The 21,587-nt window shown below is 33.5% G+C and overlaps 1 protein-coding gene across 3 annotated transcripts in view; it reads right to left on the bottom strand.

Annotated features, from left to right (window-relative positions):
* SI (sucrase-isomaltase) overlaps window positions 1–21,587 on the bottom strand; it is a 95,592-nt gene that overhangs the window by 6,527 nt on the left and 67,478 nt on the right. For all 3 annotated transcript variants that reach the window (XM_088020536.1, XM_088020513.1, XM_028103143.2), the window contains 9 exons: window positions 16,775–16,862; window positions 15,709–15,847; window positions 10,089–10,222; window positions 9,094–9,128; window positions 8,892–9,008; window positions 5,596–5,744; window positions 3,442–3,526; window positions 3,301–3,357; window positions 2,565–2,689 (listed from right to left, as the gene is read on the bottom strand). In XM_088020536.1, the coding sequence (XP_087876662.1) occupies window positions 2,565–2,689; window positions 3,301–3,357; window positions 3,442–3,526; window positions 5,596–5,744; window positions 8,892–9,008; window positions 9,094–9,128; window positions 10,089–10,222; window positions 15,709–15,847; window positions 16,775–16,862 (929 nt within the window). The remainder of the gene's footprint in view (window positions 1–2,564; window positions 2,690–3,300; window positions 3,358–3,441; window positions 3,527–5,595; window positions 5,745–8,891; window positions 9,009–9,093; window positions 9,129–10,088; window positions 10,223–15,708; window positions 15,848–16,774; window positions 16,863–21,587) is intronic.

Here is a 21,587-nt window from a genome sequence, read left to right as displayed (position 1 = left end):
TCCCCTTAATAATGAGTTACTAGGAATGATATAAACTATAAAATCCTTCATATTTAATAGAAAATATCATGCATGTCTTTTGATCTCAAGAGATCACCTACTTAACAGATCAAAAGTGGACTCATTTATAATAGTTAAAGTCATATTAAGTTTATTGATATATTTATTTATTATTCTCTCTGCTAATCCTGACACTGACCATTAAACATGAAACTATATTAATAACATTTTTATCTATTATAATTTAAGCCTTTTTCACATTTCCATACATAAATCACTGTTATCATTGGAAATTATCAATAAGAATGTGAAGAGTAGCCTGCAAGTTGTAACTTCTAACCTTGAAATGGGCAATACCTCCCAAGCTTGTGCATACATAGGCCCATCTGTGAACTAATTATCAACTTCCTTCCTCACTGTACAAGTGATTTGGTTTGACAGCCTCATATTGCTAAGGAAGGATTTCTCAGACAAATTATGCTTAGATATAATTGCCTTTTCCAATCACAAATGTTGAAAGTTGTACTGCCATGGAAGTTCCCTAGAATATCCAGAACATCTAGAGTTCAAGTCTCCATAGTAACTTGGTATTTTCCATGTAAAGATGTTATCATGTCTCAGCATGACTACATACATATGACTACATACATATATGTATATGTATGTATGCATTTTAGTTCATAGTTGTGGGGAAAAAGATAAGTATATCTTATTAGCAACATTAAAAATCTGGTTTAACCCACAATTTTCCAACATATTTAAAACTTAAGATTAAAAAGTGTTTCACAGTTTACATTCTACCCTATCTATATACCTAACCCTGATATCCTATTTACTTTACCCCTCTACATACACACACACACACACACACACACACACACGGACACACACACACACACACGGACACACACACACGTGGCCTCTCTACTTGTCTCTTACAACAAAAGGATTCTTCAAGGCCCAATTTATAAGTGGTCTCCTCCACGAAGCCCTCACTTCTCAGATATAATTATTTCTCTCCTCTTTAATTGATATCAGGGTAGAATATTGAAAGGAATGGATCTGGATTGTTCCAGGAGATAGAAAAATTTCCTTCAGGCCAAATGGGGCTGTCAGCATGTAGATCACCAAATGAGTGGATATAGCATGAGAAGAGAAGAGGAACAGAGACTGAGTCCTCTAGAATCTGAATGTCTAAGCCAGGAATTTAGGCAATGGAAATAGACATTCTGGTAAAAGGATTTACTCTTACATCAGTCACAAAAGATCAGTGGACCCATGATCCCTGGTAGGTTGGACATATTGCTGAATGAGAGGGAGAGAATACCAGGTAGGGGTCCTAAGGCAAAGAAGAGAAGGTCTCAACCAGATCATCAGTTATGAATGGTAATGTGTAGGAAATGTGAATTAATATGAATTATCTTTCATCTTTATATGGGACAAGGCTGTAAAACACAGGTCTGGTTCTTTTGTGGACAGCAGTGGACTTGTAGTTTGAAGAAGCAGTGATACTGTCAATGGATACTTACATTTTCATAGACTAAAGTGAGTTGGGAAGTACTTCACAGGACTGACAGAAGGAGGTAGAAAGGGGGAACAGAAAAGGTGGAAGGAAAGAGAAATCTTCTGAGCAATATTGGCTTAAAGATTATAGAAAGGTTCATTTAAGAAACCATGTTTCAATGAAGTAAATAATATTTCTTTCCACATGTCAGGGGCATCAAAAATGATGAGTACTTAGGTAAAGCAGCCACTCAAAATACAAAACATTCATTTGTCAATATCTGCATATTTATACAGAAGACATGAAGTTTTAGTTAGTATTTTGATTTGGGAAGCTTTCTTACTATTAGAAGGAATATCATGTTGGAAGACAATTTTTCATGCGTCTCAAATATCTGCATATCCTTGCATATGGGTGGGAATGGGCAAAGGGAGAGGGAGAAAGAGAATCTCAAGCAGACTCTGTTGAGTGCAGAGCCCTATGTGGGGCTTGATCCCACGACCCTGAGATCATGACCCCAGCAGACATCAGGAGTTGGATGCCCAACTGATGAGCCACCCAGGTGCCCCTGAATTATATTTTAATGGATGTTTTTTTTTTTTTTAAGTAAACAGTATTGGAAAATAGGGCAGTATTTGTTTTTAAATTAATTTAAATACAAACTTTTTATTGACCAGTATAATAAAGATAAGTCCCCTTGAAAGCAAAGAATGAACAGATTTGCTTATAGCCTATTATAAAGGACTGAGTGCCTAAGCCTGGAGTTCCTTAGCTGACACAAACCTCCTACATGTGCAGTATCTGCCTAGGCCGAGGCCACTCCATGTCATCCCCATGGGACTTCAGGGACAAAGAAAACTGGAACAAACATGAAATTCAATTCTCTTGTTATGCCATGAGTAAGAAAAACTTTGTCTCTGACCCAACATCCATGACACTGTGACAGACTAACTTGTTCATTTGGAAATAGGGTAAAATCTCAGACCCTTCCCAGTTCTTGACAATTCTAGCATGACGTACCTCAAAAATTAATCTGAGCTCTTGTAAACACTTCACTTACCTGTAAAATGTGTTTTTATCAGGCTCTTGACACGGTAGGATGTAACCACCACGGACATGTAGGTTTATTGTATATAAAGAAGCGTTAAATACATGAAATTCTCCTCTGACACCAATATCTTGGCCCTGGAAATGAGAAGGTTAGAAGGAAGAACATAAGCAGCAAGAAATGGAATCATCAGCAATATCGGTGTTTGATGTATCAAACAAAAATATTGGTGTAAGTGTATCGTGGACTTAATATAAAAATTAATAAAAACTCAAACACATATTCAGGAAATCATGTTACTTAAAGTATGTACTTAGTTCTTAGTTATTAATAGCTTTGAACGTAATTCACCAATATTTGTTTTTGTGATACTCTCATTCAGAAAATATATGGGTTTTGAAAGCTCACAAAAGTTATTCCTGACTTGTCATATACATTATTCTTGGAAGGACTATATTAGCTTTAATGATAATTTTGCATATTTGATACAGGACAATGACCTTCTTGTGTACAATGTGTACTCTCTCTGTTTAGTCAGTAAAATAAATCAATGATTCCATAATGAACTATGGCAGCATAAATTAACTCTCTTTCACTGTGTGTTAATTTGATTCAGCTGTAATTAGCAAGAAATATCTTACTCTTTTTAAGTGTAAAGTAAACCAAGTATGTCGCCAATGAAAAGGTTAGGATCAAACTGTTACTCATATCCTTTTAGTCAATTCCCCAGAATTCCTTAACCACTTACCGTATGATAATCAAACCACCGGGCATCAGGGACGTAGCCTTGTACAGTGTCAGCATACTGGAATTTAAAGATACAGTCATTAAAAACATATAGGCCAGGAAAAATAATATTTTGTTAACAAAAATATATGATAAGACTTACAGGTTCCAACACAGGAGTAACCATAAACGCTGGACCCCACAAGAACTGCTTGAATATATTCCAGGTCAGCTTGTCATTAAAGAACCTTGACAAAATATTTTCAAATAATTAAATCAAAGAACTTCATTTCTCCTAAATACCAGAAAATAATTATTCAAATCACATTTTGCAGTATAGACTTTTGTGGACTGAAGTGAAAACCAAACTATAAACAAATCAAAAACAATTCTATCACTTGAAATTTAATGTTCAATAAGTAGTACAATACTTTATAAGTTAATGTAGACTATAACTAAGCTTCCTGACAAAATACAGAGAATTTGTATAAGGCCAACTGAATCAGAAATCTTTGAAGAGAATTCACAGACGTACAAATATTAACTTTGCCTAGTAGAAGATCAACAAACTAGGAAGCAAAAATTATAAATACTCTGAAAGAGAATTGTGAGGCAAGTGTGCTATAAGAATCTTGACTCAGTAATCTAAAAAGATTTTGCTTCCCAGAATCCATAATAAAAGAAAGAAAGAAAGAAAGAAAGAAAGAAAGAAAGAAAGAAAGAAAGAAAGAAAGAAAGAAAGAAGGAAGGAAGGAAGGAAGGAAGGAAGGAAGGAAGGAAGGAAGGAAAGAAAGAAGGAAAGAAGGAAGGAAGGAAGGAAGGAAGCAAGCAAAAAAGAAAGGAAAGAAAGAAAGAAAGAAAGAAAGAAAGAAAGAAAGAAAGAAAGAAAGAAAGAAAGAAAGAAAGAAGGAAGGAAGGAAGGAAGGAAGGAAGGAAGGAAGGAAGGAAAGAAAGAAGGAAGGAAGGAAGGAAGGAAAGAAAGAAGGAAAGAAGGAAGGAAGGAAGGAAGGAAGCAAGCAAAAAAGAAAGGAAAGAAAGAAAGAAAGAAAGAAAGAAAGAAAGAAAGAAAGAAAGAAAGAAAGAAAGAAAAGAAAGAAAAGGAAAAAAGAAAAAGGGAAGAAAAAGAAAGAAGGGAAGAATTATAAATGAGCAAAAAAATAAAAAAGATTTTGCTTATTTTATTTAAATTAGAACTCACTGACTAGTGCATTTAATGTATTTCTGAATTTCAGATACAAATGGGAACACCAAAATCTGTTCCTCATAATTTGAGAATAGTCACTATTAAATGTCCACATTTCTTCTCTAATTGAAACAGAACTGCACATTTTTGTTTGTTTGTTCTTTTGTTTTTGTTTTATTTTTCTACAAACTGAGATTCGCCAAGGTGGACTGCTGAATTTACTGCTTCATGGACTTCCCATGGGAAAAAAAAAGCCCAGATGTTCTCAAAAGGACAAGAGTCTGCAGAGTTAATAATAATGTTTTTGGTTGGGGAGACCTATTATTTTTTAAGACCTTATCATCAGAACAGATGGCATATTGATCAACCTATTATTTGTATCATTTTGCCTTCCATACTATTATTTAATTTAGTAAATACATGCTGTGTATTTTTACTGATTTATCAATTGTGCAATCTAACAAACCACCTCACTCAATTATTCTGGTAATATAGGGTACACAGAAGTTAAGTTTGATTATTTCAAAGGTTTGGTTATTTTTGTTTGAATGTGTTGTTGTTGTTGTGACATCAACAGTAAGAATTAGCTTGTATTTGCCTTAAAAATAGAAGAGGCTAAAATTTTTATAACTATGTTCCATAGAATAGAATTTTAAGATTTGATCATATATCAGTTTGAGTTTTAAGGAGTGAATCCAAAACAATTTTCTAAGGAAAATGTTAGAACTGTTCCAGGGTACTCTATAACACACCTCCAAGAAGAGGTGAGATGGTTTTCTTCAGTCAGGTACATATTTATATATGGTAGATTTACTTAATTGCTATAAACTTCAATTAATCAAATTATTATATAGAGATAATATTACTTGCCTCCACTCTTAAAATATTCAATATAATAAGGTATGTAAATCTAAACACTGGGTATATAGTAATTATTTCTAAGAATTATTACTTTTCAATAACTAAGATTTCATTTTTAATATCATCCTGTTTATTAATATCTGTTTATGTAAAATGTATACCAAAATAACAATGAAAACGTTTCCAATTTCAAATATCCTACACTATATGAGATTACTGAGTAAATTAAATGAAATCTATCTCTTTTTGGCAGAAAATAGAATTTGCACTTACTCATGCAAAAGGGGTCGAATAACAGTGCCACCATGAGCATGAATTTCATGCATCTGTGTATAGAAATAGGGCAATAAAGTGTATCTAATATTTAGAATATTCCTTGACATTTCAGAAAAAGTTTCATTCCAGGAAGCAGGATCTTGTCTCTGAAACAAAGCAGAATGAAATAGTCATAAGCGTTTTTCCTTGTTTAAATCATAATTTTCAAATACATGTTTGGAAAATAAAAAGTACAAAATAATATTCATTCACTGCTATGTTCTGTACACTTTCTTCACAAAAATCACAAAAATCTTATGCAATAATATTTCTAGCTCATATGATGGAGAGAGAGAATATATTTTAATAAGAGAAATGCAAATTATACTCAGCTTGATTTAGTTTAGATGAACATATGTAAAGAGCAGTTCACATTTGAATAGGTGGTTAATACATTGCCAATCATGGTGATAATCAGTGTAGGGATGAAAAGACTGGAAAAGAACTGAAATGCTGTACAAAAGTAGATTGAGATAAACAGACATGCAGAGCCCATCATGGTGACCCCCGCATTGTGTGTTCTCATGAGAAATTGATAAATTATGATATTAAAGAATTAATAAGATAGGAGAAAGAGAAGACCTAAGTAATGTTGGGTAAGAAATGACATGCCCTAGTCTTCTCTGGAATATACATTCCAAGTAAAAGCGAAAATTGACACTGGAAAGATTAAAGCCTTTTAAAAAATGTTGTGTGGCACCTGGGTGGCTTAGTAGGTTAAGCATCCAACTCTTTTTTTTTTTTTTAAGATTTTATTTATTAATTTTTTGACAGAGAGAGAGAGAGAGAGCACAGTAGAGGGCGGGGCAGATGGAGAGGGAGAAACAGTCTCTCAGCTGAGCAGGGAGCCCTATGTGAGGCTCCATCCCAGGATCCCGGGATCAGGACCTGAGCCAAAGGCAGATTCATAACTGACTGAGCTACCCAGGAGCCCCAACTCTTGATTTCAGTTCAAGTCATGACCTTAGGGTCAAGAGATGGAGCCTCACATCAGGTTTTGCGCTGAGCCTGGAACCTGCTGAGGATTCTCTCCCTCTTCCTCTGCCCCTCTCCCCACTTGCATGGCTCTCCCTCTCGCTCAAAAAAAAAAAAAAAAAATGTTGTTGCGCTTACTGGTTAAAAAATAATAGGGAAGATGATTAGTATTTTATATTTTAATTTGTACTAGGGAACAAACAGGCTGCCACATAACTCCAGGGAGCAATACTTTCAATGTTTTTTGTTGATATCAACAGGAATGATGTTATTAAGATATGCCATATCTATGCAGATGCCAACTTTTCTAGATTTCAGTAGTGAGAAAGCTTGAATGATGACTGTTATCACTGGTATATGTAATAATGCTGGAATAGGCAAAACCTTGAAAGTAAAATGGTTCAAAAATTAGTAAGCTGTAACTGATCCTATTGTTACTACTTCCAAAGTCAAGTAAGAAGAAAGAAGTCAAAATCCTATCTGTTGCTTACTGACTTCACTGACATTATTTCAGTTTTAACAATACAGAAGAACTTAATTCTAAACCATACATCCCTAAATTCAATTATACTACCTCATAATTAAACTTAAGTTGAAGCTTCTGTTCCAAAGATTTTTATTTAGAAATACTTCCTCAGTTTTTTCTGCCTCCATTCATCTTCTCCAAAACTCCAGCCACCTTCCCATCTTGGAGTCTTTCACTTACCCCCTCTACCTGAATCTCTCCCATATCCTTATATTGGTTTTGGTTGCTGTGCCTCACTCAAGTCTCCACGCTTAAAGTCATTTCATCCAAGATGACCTCCCTAAGTACTCCTTTTAAAACTGAGTCCGCATAAATCTCTATCACTTTAGCTTACACCATTTTCCCTCATATGCATTTATTTATACCTGACTATACCTATATACATATATACATACACACACATAATTGCTTGCTATCTCTATCTTGCCTACATTTTATGAATCATGGGGCAGGGACTTTGTAAATATTAAAGAGTAGACTCTTCATAAATACTTGTTGAATAAATCCCTGCGTAGGCTTTTATTGATTCATTCCACTCTTGCAATATTATAGCTTCCTAAATTGCATTACTGACAGCAAGTTTTCCTGTTAAAATATTCCTATTTGTCAAGCTATGTTATTGCCCAACTTTCAAATTCTTCCAAAATGTGTCCCATACTGCTTTCTATCCTTATATAGATCTTTATTTTTATTTTCATTTTCTAAAATAAATGCTTCCCTCTATTCTAACTAAAATTTCCCAGGAGCGACACAAAGATTTCATAGCACCTGATGAGATCCACCACTCAGTTACTACTGCTAGAACCCATCCTTCAAAGACCAGCTCTGTCTGCAATTCTTCCATGAGGTGCATTTTGATAATTCATTTTTCTTCTGCACTTTACTAAAAGTATCACAAAATTTAGCACTTAGATATCGCCTCTAATTATTCATATGTTTCCATAATTTTTAATATTGTCACCTCTCTTTCTCAAAAATTTCTTTCAGACAATTTAGTAACACGGAGAGTTGTGCCACCACACAAAAATTAGCTCTCATAATTCCCTTTCCTTTCTTTTTCTCAGTTTCTCAACTCATTGTCTTAACATTTGCCTTTTAAATCTGCTCATTTTCATACATTGATACTAGTATTTCAAATGACTTTTCACTTCTAATTATTTAGTTTGAAGCTGATTTTTTTATTTTTCTCTCTCAGTTGGAAGAAGTTTGGGAAGCAGATCCCCCCCTCCCCCCGGGTATTCCAAAATTATATAGAACAGCAGTAAGTATGTCAGCTAACCAAGTTCTAAACCCCAAAGTATAAAGTAACCCAAATCAGAAAATTCTCAAAGCAATGAGCTCAGATGTCCTCAGTAAATGTAAAGAGGTTCATTCAAAGTATGCATTGAAAATCAGCCTGGTAGTGTGAATTTTTTTTTTAATTTGCAATGATTTTTGTTTATTATTATGTTCAACTAGCCAACATATAGTACATCATTAGTTTTTGATGTAGTGTTCAGTAATTCATTAGTTGCGTATAAGACCCAGTGCTCATCACACGTGCCCTCCTTAATACCCATCACCCAGTTACCCTATCCCCCCACCCCCCTCCCTTCTAGAACCCTCAGTTTGTTTCCCAGAGTTCAGAGTCTCTCATGGTTTGTTTCCCTCTCTGATATCTTCCCATTCAGTTTTCACTGAGGGTGAATTCTATTTAAAAACTTCTAAGGTTAGTATGGGGAAAGGAATGAGAGTAGATGCAGTAACTACATACCCTAGTAAATTTGATGTTGTGATTTCTTGAGTATGGATAAAATGCTCCAAGTTGCATCCAGCGGGCACAGAGCTCATATTCTGAATTGTTGAAGAAACCACAGATATCTGCTCCAGTCTAAAATATATTGTGATGTTTAATTTTAATCATTAGTTTCTTAATCTTTATAAGTTATGAAGATAAAAGGAATAGAGCTACTTACGTATGAGATTCCAAAGAGACTAAATTCCATCATACCTTAAAAAAAAAACAGGAAAAAACTTAGAAAGCTACTATTTCACATATTTTGATATTTGATTTTTTCTATTTGTGAAGATGTCCTATTTCTAATAACCTAATCCAATGAAACATTTTTCAGATTATTAATATACCTATCATTTCCTCTTACAGTATTCAAGTTTTTATGTTATAGTGTTAATGACATTTACAAAATGTCACTTTCAAGATGGTATATTTAGAGCAAAAAATAGTTATAAATACATTATAGTACGAGAAAAAAGTGGTAGTATTTTCCTTGGTTTATTTTTTTTAAATAAAAGGCTATCTATGTAATTATTTAACCATAGGTCTTATCATTTAGAAAAAAATTATCCTTGTGAAATAAAATCATCTGAGATCACTTCAATAATATAGGATTCATGCGATATCCCAGCTCTCCTTTTAAAGTAATATTTCTAAACACTGATTGTTTTCCTTGAATACTAATATAAACAGTAAAGAATTTTTAAAACTAGATCTGAAACAGAAAAGTATCCATTTCCCCTTTAAAATAATAATGTCTTAGTTACTGTTTACCCAACAATTGTCAAAAAACTCTTTAAAAATTTGGCTTGAAATGTTTCATTCCTTAGCATCTATGAGTATTCTTATTCCCTAGAATCTAGAATTTCTACCCATTTCTATTGTTAGCTCTAGATGTTATCTTTCCCAGTTCCTGCCCCTTCCCAGGGAACTGAGATCAAAAGGATGAAATTATTTTCTCAAAATAAATTAGTTAGATATCATTAGTTTCTATAAAGTATCCCAGATCCTACTTTCTAGCTCACTGTCTTTTCATCATGTTATTTGTCATAAAATATGATGCAAAAAAGCATGTTTCTGAAAAGGACTTATAAGGTATAAGAACTAGTACCAGCAAAAGTGAATACCTAAAAGGAAACTTTACCAGAGTAATGATACAGATGGTGACTCACATACCAATGATAGATTTGTCCAAATTGTCCCATTGTGCATAGTTGTCTCCAAGCCAATGTCCTCCCCATTGTCCACCAGTAGGATATGTGGAGCGAGAAATAACAATTCCTCTTTTGCCAGTTGTCTTCTGCAATGCACTAAGATAGATGGAAAGTTTTTACATGAGGTATTTTCAGATATTTCTACATATGAGCACTTCATTAAAAAAAGGTGTGTGTGTGTGTGTGTGTGTGTGTGTGTTTATGATGTTTTTGTGTTCTCTTACTACAACTAGCTCTTTATAAGTGAGTCTTCTCTCATTATACTATAAAATTCTCACAAACATAAAGGACATGTTTCTTCCCTTCCCACATTTACCAGACTGACATGCCTAAGTGGCCTTTGTTTATTTGTTCAATGAATACAAGTTAAGTCAACTACTGAAGTTATCAAATCAACTAACTAATCATATCTTGAGTTTTTTTAATGAATTCATTTTATTCTTTCTTAACTGTGTTCTCTTGAATAAAGTTCTAGGCTCTAACTATTGACTGCTCCAATCCTTCTCAATTATAACTGCCAACACTTAATCTCCATATTACTCTACAGAGAATCTTTGCTACAATACTCTCTATTTCAGAGAGTAGATTAAAGGGAGTAAGTTTTTTGGGTGTTAAAAATAAAACTAGTTGTTCTATTTCAAGCACAGAATCTATCCAAGGCCAGACATCAAGAGAATGAATTTTACAAATTACATCATTTTTTTTCTTTTGTCCCCTCCTCAGTCTTTGGAGAGACTTCAATGACTTATTATTCATTTTAAAACATACTCTGGTGCTAAAAATATAATAATGCATTATTTTATATTATCTGCATCTCTCTGTCTCTGTGATATCATAAGAGCATCTAAAGTAGAAAAATATCCCACTATTAATTGCAAGTAAAGTGTTTATTTTTATATTATTTAAAATAAATTGCACATGAATAAGGACTACAGAACTATTCAGGAAAAAATACTCCAAATACTTAATTAGGCAGACTTTAAAATCATTTTGGAACGCAGTGTTTGTACTGATTTCTTTTTACATAGGTTTCTTCAGTAAGACCTTGAGATTCCTGAAGTTAAAGAAAATGTCTTAATCTTCTTTGTATTTTTTGCACCTAATACAGTGTTTGGTATATACTAGTAGCTCAATAAATTTTTGAATTAATGAATATTTCAAATCAAAATTACAGGAAACTAGAAGTATTTTCAATGGACATAAGATGACAAATTGAACCATCTGTTGTTCATAATAAAGACCATATTGTACTTGCTAACTTAAAATTTTCTACTTGCATGTATATCCATCTTTGAAAAGATCATATAAGAAAACTATTTTCGGGCGCCTGGGTGGCTCAGTTGGTTAAGCGACTGCCTTCGGCTCAGGTCATGATCCGGGAGTCCCGGGATCGAGTCCCGCATCGGGCTCCCTGCTCGGCAGGGAGTCTGCTTCTCCCTCTGACCCTTCCTCCTCTCATGTGCTCTCTGTCCATTCTCACTCTCTCCAATAAATAAATAAAATCTTTAAAAAAAAAAGAAAACTATTTTCATTGCTTCATTTTCTAGAATAAATATAAAGGGTATAGTCTATTTAGGTACATTGACATATTTAACATACATCACATATATTTGCTGACATTTAACAAGAAATGATTATTTATATACAGAATAAAAAAAAGCTGATGATCAATCTAAAAATATATGTGAAAATGTATATTCTAAGTTGAGTTAATTTGCAAACAAAATTGATTTTATTTAACTAATACAAAAAGCATTTATAAAGATAGAGCTGTTCCAAATTCTTAATGTGTTCACATTCAAGAAATATATATTCTTTTTTTTTTTAATTTTACTTATTTATTTGGCAGTGTGAGAGAGAGAGAGAGCAGGGGGAGTGGCAGGGCAGAGAGCTGAGCAGAGAGCCTGACAGGGGGCTCTATCCCAGGACCCTGGGATCATGACCTGGAGCCGAAGGCAGACGCTTAACTGACTGAGACACCCAGGCGCCCCCAAGAAATATATATTCTTAAAGAATTTCTTTTTCTTCTGCTGTATGCAAAAATTTTTTGCTGAGGCTTTAAATCAATAACTGAAAATATGTCTTGTTAGATTTCTGATTGAGAAGAATTCTGTGTTAAGTATTTTCACAATAATTTTCTCCTAAGGACTTCTTGCATTAGAAGAATCTCCTCTGTAACCCTTCACAGAATATTTAGAGAACAAAACTTTTGAGAAATCACTTGCTGCCACTAAAAATATAATTTAAAAATCCCATCACTATAAATATTTTCCAAATATTTTCAACATGTTCCAACTTTACAAATGGTTTAGTCATAATGAATATAGCTTAATATTTAGAAACACTTTTCATCTGTAAGACAGCTTGTGCTCTGTTACCAGTTGATTTTGGAAAATCTAATTTATAGAAAGGATTGTAATGTTGTTATGGAAGTATTTTTATTGTGTGTTTATAGTTGCCTACATTAGCATTTTTTGAAAAGAATTTTAAAACTTCTAAAAATACCTTAAATTATTGGGAAAAACTCTATAGGAATATCTAAGAAAATAACTTGTATCTATTGATTTATTTTATTCTATTCTAAATTATGATTAAAAAAATCTGGGGCATTTACTTAAAAATTACATATTTAACACCAAAGGGAGAATTTCTAAAGGGAGACAAAGATTTTGATTTTTCTACATTCTTTCTAATGAAAAATATATAATAATCTCTAAAGTCACTCAGGAATTGTTGAAGTTGAAAATATGGACTATATAGTTATATAATCCTTGAATACTTGTCTGAAATTTGAACGCACAATTTGAGGTAGTTTTAAGTGTATTTATTCCTACATTTGAAGCATAGGCTTTGTTTCAGTGAAACATTGAATTTTAAATAAGAGAAAGAAATCTACTGAAGACTGAAAGTTTTTGTATGGGATTTATATATGAAACTTCATTTGCCACTGGTATCCAAGGTCCTTCCTCTAAAACTGCAGTTTCTCAAGCTGATTATTTATCTCCTGTTTCTGAGTCCACTCATTGTATTCTTTCCTTGGTTTTTCTTGTTTGTGACATATTTAATGAAGAGAACAGTAGCAAGAACTAGTTGCATGTCAAATCTGCACCAGTTTTGAAAGACATAAGCTGCATCAAAAAAAAGGAACAATAAAATACTACAGCCTGGATAACTTGAAGAAAAAAATTTTGTTTTTAATCCTTTCACTTTTCTCCAATGATAAATAAAAAGTCCTTAGTATCTGTCCTTTGCTTAAATGTAAATGTAATTTATTTATAGTGTCCTTTTACATTTGTCAACATTTTTAAAAATATAGACTATATTTAATTTCTAAAACTTCTGAAGGAAAGTTCACTTTTTTTCTAATATAACTGAAAAAATTAAATATCAAGAAAATATCTAAAACATGAAAAGTCTAGGGTTATGTGTAAATTGAACTATTTAACTCAACATTTAAAATTTATTAATTTAATTTAAATAACAAATGTGGTTGAAACTTTTACTGAAAATTTTATGAATAGGAGCAAAATTAACACTATTAAAGAAATGTATTATGACTTTAAATTTAAAAATGTTCTTTGGAAGTTTGTACTGATCTCTTCCTCATAATGTTTGTTATTTAAGAGTAAAATGTATTTTAAATATCCCTAAATTTCCCTAAATATCTTTGTGTATCAACTATTCAGAAATTTACCTACATTTCCTTAAATTTACTAAGCATCCCTCAGTGTGCTAGGAACCGTGAAATGTGTTCCAGAAGTTCAATTTACTACCTCAGGGAAGAAATTTTCTTTTCAATTTCCCTTAAACATCCCTCAAAATGCATAAGTTTTGCCAACAAGATTATCAATCTTCAGTATTTTTGTTCTTTTCAATATCTATATTTTTATGATAAAATGAGGTTAGCTGAGGATTAAAAGTGAGGATAGTTGTGCTCCAAATTATGTAGGGTAAATTTAAAGAAACATTTGTCCCAATAAAAAAAAAAAAATTGTTGAAGATCAATTTGTTTACTCTTAAAAATGATATGTCCTAGTCTTTCTACATGATTTTAGTGTCCTTACATTGGAATTTGGTGAACAAATCTGTGGTCATTCATTCATGTGATAATATCTTAAATAATTCACCTCTTCTAGGTTGAAAAAGTTTGGTTCTAAGATAAGCATGTTTCACTAACTGAGGAAATATTGCCCATACCCTTTACTCCAAAATTCTTTTCATTCTTTTACCAACTTCAGTCATATATTAGAGCTGTGGTTTTCAACCCTAAATGTTCGTTGGAGTCACCTGGGAATTTTTTTAAAATTAAGGTCTTAGGTATAGTACAAACCAATTAAATCAATACATTAAAAAAAAAAAAAATCTCCGGGTGATTATACTGTGTAGTTAAGAGCCAGTGTCCTAGGGGCGCCTGGTTGGTTCAGCTGCTTAAGCGTCTGCCTTCAGCTCAGGTCATGATCCCAGGGTCCTGGGATAGAGTTCTGCATCGGGCTCCCTGCACAGCGGGAAGCCTGCTTCTCCCTCTCCCATTCCCGCTGCTTGTGTTCCCTCTCTTGCTTGTGTTTCTCTCTCTGTCAAATAAGTAAATAAAGTCTTAAAAAAAAAAAAAAAGAACCAGTGACCTAAAGCTGCATTGTGTGATATGGTGAACACTAGCCACATGGGACTATTTAATTTAAATGTAAATTTATTACAATTAAATAAAATTTAAAATTATGTTTCTGGGGATGCCTGGGTGATTCGGTTAAGCGTCCAACTCTTGACTTCAGCTCAGATCATAATCTCAGGGTCGTGAGATCAAGCCCCATGTCAGGCTTCACACTCAGCAGGACGTCTGCTTGAGATTCTCTCTCTTGCACTCTCTCTTTCTCTCTCAATTATATAAATAAATAAGATCTTAAAAAATAAAATAAAATAAAATAAAACTCCATTTCTGAGTCACACTAGCCATATTGTTCAATAGCCTTATATGGATAGTAGATACCATATTGGACAACCTAGAATTATAAAACATTTCTATCATTACAAAAAGTCTTATTGGACAGTGCCAATAAAGACTTGATATTCAAAGAATAGTTTGTGTTCCATCATCACTGACCTCACATAAATATTTTTTTATTGTGGACATTAAATCAAGTTCACTTACACATATTGTAACTTGGTTATAAAGGATTTAAATAACAGATTTAACCAAACTTTAATGCCTTAATTAATGACATCAATCATATATTATTTACTCATTTATTCATTCACAACTATTTATTGAGCACCTATTATTTATTATTAATCACTGTGCTACTATGAGCTATTGAGGAACAAAATAACATTGTTCAGAATTGCTTTTGGAATGGGATGAACATTTAAAACAATGATAAATGATACACATGAAGAGAGGGGAAGAGAAAGAGAGAGAAACACAATAATTCTAAGTGCCATAAAGGACCAACTAAGTTACAACATTGGGAAGGAAAGTGCTACCAGATAAGGTCAGCAGGGAAGAAATCTTGAAGTAGGTAAAACATTAAGTCTAATATCTAAAAGATAATAAAGAGTCAAAAAGGATAATTATGAATATTGCTTACTCGTAACTAGGTTTCATTTGTGACCATCCATATAGATTGTGAACATTGTAATGCAAAACGGATGATCCATCACTAAGAATCTGCTCGGTTTCCATACACATAGTTCTGAAATGTAATCCATTAGTTCTTTTTGTGAGTTCTGGGGAGAAGCAATGTAAAAACATTAATATATTATAAAGTACCCTGTATCCAAATGTATAAATCATAACTATAAATTCTTTTGGCAAAATCATTAATCATGGTTTTAAAATAATATTGATTTTTTAACCATTTGTACACTTTGTCTCTGTTAATTAAAAATGAAAAAATCTGCAATTGTAACTGACAGTAGTTACAATTGTGACTGAAAACTGTATGAAAAATTTTACTGTACTCAGCAACGAAAATGTTACCAATTAACATGAATTAATAAAAACCTGAAATAAAAAGGTACTGCTAAATGTCTACTATATTTTGAGCACTCAGATGAGACATCCTGATTAAATAAACTTTTATTAAAAATCCATTTGGTAACATAAAGCCCTGGGGATAAGAACTGAGCAAATGTTATAACACTAGTTTTTGATCTACTTTTTCTCAGCTAAAGATGTGTTTTTTTCAGAGCTTTGCCATCACTTTAGATGTCAACAGTTTATGAACATAAGAGTAGAAGGATGAATGCTGAGTGACTGGGCCCCTTTTTCTTGAGTCAGGAACGGCCAAAAAAGTGCTATCCATATCCTTTCATTTTTTTCCTAATGAAGAAAAACTTAAAAAGAAAACTTCATAAAAGTTTTTTTTTTTTTTTATCTTAAGAATTATTGAGAATTTTCAAATCTGGGGAGATTCTCAAGAAAGTCAAAGTAACAATTTTAAGCATGTTTATTAGGAATGTGTTCATATAAATACAAGATATTTCTTGATTTTTCTTCTCAAAATAATGTTAAATAGCATTGGTAATGGGTTGAGTTATGGTTCAATATGTAGATGGGTAGTAGGAATTAGGAATGTGAAACCTACATCATAAGGTCTATAAACCTTATTAATAAATACCAATAACATCAAAGATGTAGCAACAATATTGTACCTGGGAAATAAGGTGGATAATTTAACTCTGTATTTCTGCATTGATTACTAACTGTTCCATGCACAAAACTTGATGGTTCATTCATGTCCTTAAAAAAAGAGGGAAAAGTGAACAAAAAGAATTTAGAAGATATATTCTCGAAGGAACTAATTCAGAGAGACAATAAATTAAAGCAGCATATTTGAGCACATTCACTATTCTAAAGAGCAAAAATGTAAGGCATCTCAATACTAAAGCTCTTTAGTATTTATCTGTGTTTCTTTTTTACATTTCATGACTCATTTTGAAAAACATAAAGTGTCCTGTATGTTTCTATAGATATAATATAAATAAAAAAGTGAATTTTCGGGGCGCCTGGGTGGCTCAGTTGGTTAAGCGACTGCCTTCGGCTCAGGTCATGATCTTGGAGTCTCGGGATCGAGTCCCGCATCGGGCTCCCTGCTCGGCGGGGAGTCTGCTTCTCCCTCTGACCCTCTTCCCTCTTGTGCTCTCTCTCTCTCATCTCTCTCTATCAAATAAATAAATAAAATCTTAAAAAAAGTGAATTTTCTATGTTTTCTAGACATAAAATTAAATTATAATGGTGTATATTCTCCCATGTCCTCTCCACTCCTGCCCCAGAGCCTTCAATCAATTGCTTTTTTACAAAAGCAATTGTATGTGGTTTTTAAAACCACAAAATATAGTTTATACATACAGAAAACTTTTTATTTCTTTATTTTTTTACTTTTATTTTTTAAGTGTAGAATTTAGTGATTCATAACTTACATACAACACCCAGTGCTCATCACAAGTTCCCTCCTTAATACCCATGATCCTTTTAAACCATCCCTCTGCCCACCTCCCCTAGAGCAACCCTCAGTTTGTTCTCTATAGTTAAGAATGTTATGGTTAGCCTCTCTCTTTTTTCCCCATATGTTCATCTGTTACAGTTCTTAAATTTCACATATGAGTGAAATCATATGGTATTTGTCTTTCTCTGACTGCCTTATTTCACTTAGCATAATAGTCTCTAGCTGTACTCATGTTGTTGCCAACGGCAAGATTTCATTTCTTGTTTGTGGCTGAGTAATATTACACACACACACACACACACACACACACACACACACACACACACACACCACTTCTTTATCCATTCATCAGTCAGTGCACATTTGAGCTCTTCCATAATTTGGCTATTGTTGATAAGGTTGCTAGAAACATTGGGGTCCATGCATCCCTTTGAATCAGTATCTTTGTATCCTTCAGGTAAATACTTAGTAGTGCAATTGCTGAGTTGTAGGGTAGGTCTATTTTTAACTTTTTGAGGACTCTCATACTGTTTTCCAGAGTGGCTGCACCAGTTTGTATTCCCACCAACAGTGTAAGACAGTTCCCCTTTTTCTGCATCCTCACCAACATCTGTTGTTTCCTGTGTTGTTAATTTTAGACATTCTGACAGGTGTGAGGTGATACTTACTGTAGTTTTGATTTGTATTTCCCTAATGATGAGTAATGTTGAGCATCTTTTCATGTATCTGTTAGCCATTTGTCTGTCTCCTTTGGAAAAATGTCTGTTTGTGTCTTCTGCCCATTTCTCAACTGGGTTATTTGTTTTTTGGATGTTTAGTTTGATATGCTCTCTATAGATTTTGGATACTAGTCCTTTATCTGATAAGACATTTGCAAATATCTTCTCCCATTCCATAGGCTGACTTTTAGTTTTGTTGATTGTTTATTTTGCTGTTTAGATGCTTTTCATCTTGATGAAGTCCCAACAGTTCATTTTTGCTCTTGCTTCCCTTGCTTCCGGAGACATATCTAGTAAGAAGTTGCTACAGCCAAAGTCAAAGAGGTGTACTACCTGTGTTTTGCTCTAGGATTTTGATGGTTTCCTGTCTCACATTTAGGTCTTTCATCCATTTTGAGTCTATTTTTGTGTGTGGTGTAAGGAAATGGTCCAGTTTCATTCTTCTGCATGTGGCTGTCCAATTTTCCCAACACCATTTGTTGGAGACTGTCTTTTTTCCTTTGGACATTCTTTCCTGCTTTGTCAAAGATTAGTTGACCATAGAGTTGTGGGTCCATTTCTGGGTTTTCTTCCATTTTATTGATCTATGTGTCTGTTTTTGTGACAGTACCGTACTGTCTTGATGACAACAGCTTTGTAATAGAGCTTGAAGTCTGGAATAGTGATGCCACCAGTTTTGGCTTTCTTTTTCAACATTCTTCTGGCTATTCGAAGTCTTTTCTGGTTCCATACAAATTTTAGGATTGCTTGTTCTAGCTCTGTGGATAACGTTGGTGGTATATTGATAGGGATTGCATGAAAAGCATAGATTGTTTTGGGAAGTATAAACATTTTAGCAACATTTGTTCTTCCAATCCATGAGCATGGAATTTTTTTTTCCATTTCTTTGTGTCCTCTTCAATTTCTTTCATAAGTGTTCTATAGTTTTCAGAGTACAGATCTTTTATCTCTTTGGTTAGGTTTATTCCTAGGTATCTTAAGGGTTTTGGTGCAATTGTAAATGGGATCGATTCCTTGATTTCTCTTTTTGCTGCTTCATTATTGCTGCACAGAAATGCAACAGATTTCTGTACATTGATTTTGTATCCTGGGACTTTACTGAATTCATGTATGAGTTTTAGTAATTTTTTGATGGAGTCTTTCAGGTTTTCTACATAAGGTATCATGTCATCTGCAAAGGGTAAAAGTTTGACTTCCCCCTTGCCAACTGGGTGCCTTTTATTTCTTTTTTTGTTACCTTACTGCTGAGACCTAGACTTCCAGTATTATGTTAAATAACAGTGGTGAGAGTGGATATCCCTGTCTTATTCCTGACCTTAGAGGAAAAGCTCTCAGTTTTTGTCCATTGAGGATGTTATTGGCTATGGGTTTTTCTTATACAGTCTTTATGATGTTGAGGTATGTTCCCTCTGTCCCTACTTTGTTGAGGGTTTTTATCAAGAATGGATGTAATACTTTGTCAATGCTTTTTCTGCATCTATTGGGAGGATCATATGGTTCTTATCCTTTCTTTTATTAATGTGGTGATTCACATTGATTGATTTATGAATATTGAACCACCCTTGCAACCCAGGAATAAATCCCATGTGATCTTGGTGAATGATTCTTTTAATGTACTATTGGATTCAATTTACTAATATTTTGTTGAGAATTTTTGCATCCATGTTCATCAGAGATATTGGTCCATAATTTTCCTTTTTGTTGGGAGCTTTGTCTGGTTTTGCAGTCAAGGTAATCCTGGCCTCATAGAATGAGTTTGGAGGGTTTTTTTTTTTTTTTCCATTTCTATATTTTGGAACAGCTTCAGAAGAATAGGTATTCTTCAAATGTTTGGTAAAATTCTCCTGGGTAGCCATCTGACACTGGACTCTTGTTTTGATTACTGACTCAATTCCCTTGTTGGTTATCAGTCTGTTTAAGTTTTTCTTAAAAAACTATTTCTTTTTGTTTCAGTTTTCTTAGTTTATATGTTTCTAGGAATCTATCCATTTCTTCCCAATTGTCCAATTTGTTGACATATAGTTTCTCACACTGTTCTCTTAAAATTGTTTGTATTTCTGTGGTGTTATTCTGTTGGTTGTTGTTTCTCCTCTCTTATTTGTGATTTTATTTATTTGGGTCCTTTGTCTTTTCTTTTTAATAAGTCTGGTTTACAATTTTATTATTTTTTTCAAAGAACCAGCTCCTGGTTTCATTGATCTCTTCTTCTGTGGGTTTTTGTTTGTTTGCTTGTTTGTTTGTATATTATTTATTTCTGCTCTAATATTTATTATTTCCCTTCTTCTGTTGGCTTTAGGCTTCATTGTTGTTTTTTTCTAGCTCCTGTAGGTGTAGGGTTAGGTTGTATATTTGAGACTTTTCTTGCTTCTTGAGGTAGGCCTGTATTGCTATATACTTCCCTTTTATGACCACTTTTGCTTCATCCCAAAGGTTTTGGACAATTGTCTTTTCATTTTCATTTGTTTCCATGTATTTTTTTTTATTTTATTAATTTCCTAGTTGACCCATTCATTATTTAGCAAGATGTTCTTTATCCTCCCTGTATTTATGGTGTTCCCAAATTTCTTCTTGTGGTTGACTTCAAGTTTCATAATGTTGTGGTCTGAAAATATGCATTGTATGCTCTCAATCTTTTTGTACTAGTTGAGGCCTGCTTTGTGACCTAATATGTGATCTATTCTAGAGAATATTCCATGTGCACTTGGAAAGAATGTGTGTTCTGCTGCTTTAGGATAATAATGTTCTGAATATATCTGTTACATCCATCTGGTCCAGTGTGTCATTCAAAGACCTTGTTTCTGGGCGCCTGGGTGGCTCAGTTGGTTAAGCAACTGCCTTCGGCTCAGGTCATGATCCTGGAGTCCTGGGATCGAGTCCCGCATTGGGCTCCCTGCTCAGCAGGGAGTCTGCTTCTCCCTCTGACCCTCCCCCCTCTCATGTGCTCTCTCTCTCTCTTTCATTCTGTCTCAAATAAGTAAGTAAAATCTTAAAAAAAAAAACAAAGACCTTGTTTCCTTGTTGATCTTCTTCTTAAATGATCTGCCCATTGCTGTAAGTGGGGTGTTAAAGTCCCTTACTATTATTGTATTATTATCAATGAGTTCCTCTATGTTTGTAATTAATTGTTTTATATATCTGGGGGCTCCCAATTTGGGGCTATAAGTGATTTACAGTTGTTAGATCATCTTGTTGGATAAACCACTTTATTATGATATAATGCCCGGCTTCATCTCTTCTTACAGTCTTTGATTTAAAATCTAGTTTGTTTGACATATGTATGACTACTCTGGTTTTCTTTTG

This window comes from Eumetopias jubatus, unplaced genomic scaffold (assembly GCF_037043125.1).
Source record: "Eumetopias jubatus isolate StellerSeaLion01/CBP00866 unplaced genomic scaffold, mEumJub1_p1.0 scaffold_1, whole genome shotgun sequence".
NCBI classification, from domain to species: domain Eukaryota; kingdom Metazoa; phylum Chordata; class Mammalia; order Carnivora; family Otariidae; genus Eumetopias; species Eumetopias jubatus.
Note: the sequence above shows the minus strand (reverse complement) of the source record. Positions and strands in the feature narration are given on the sequence as shown.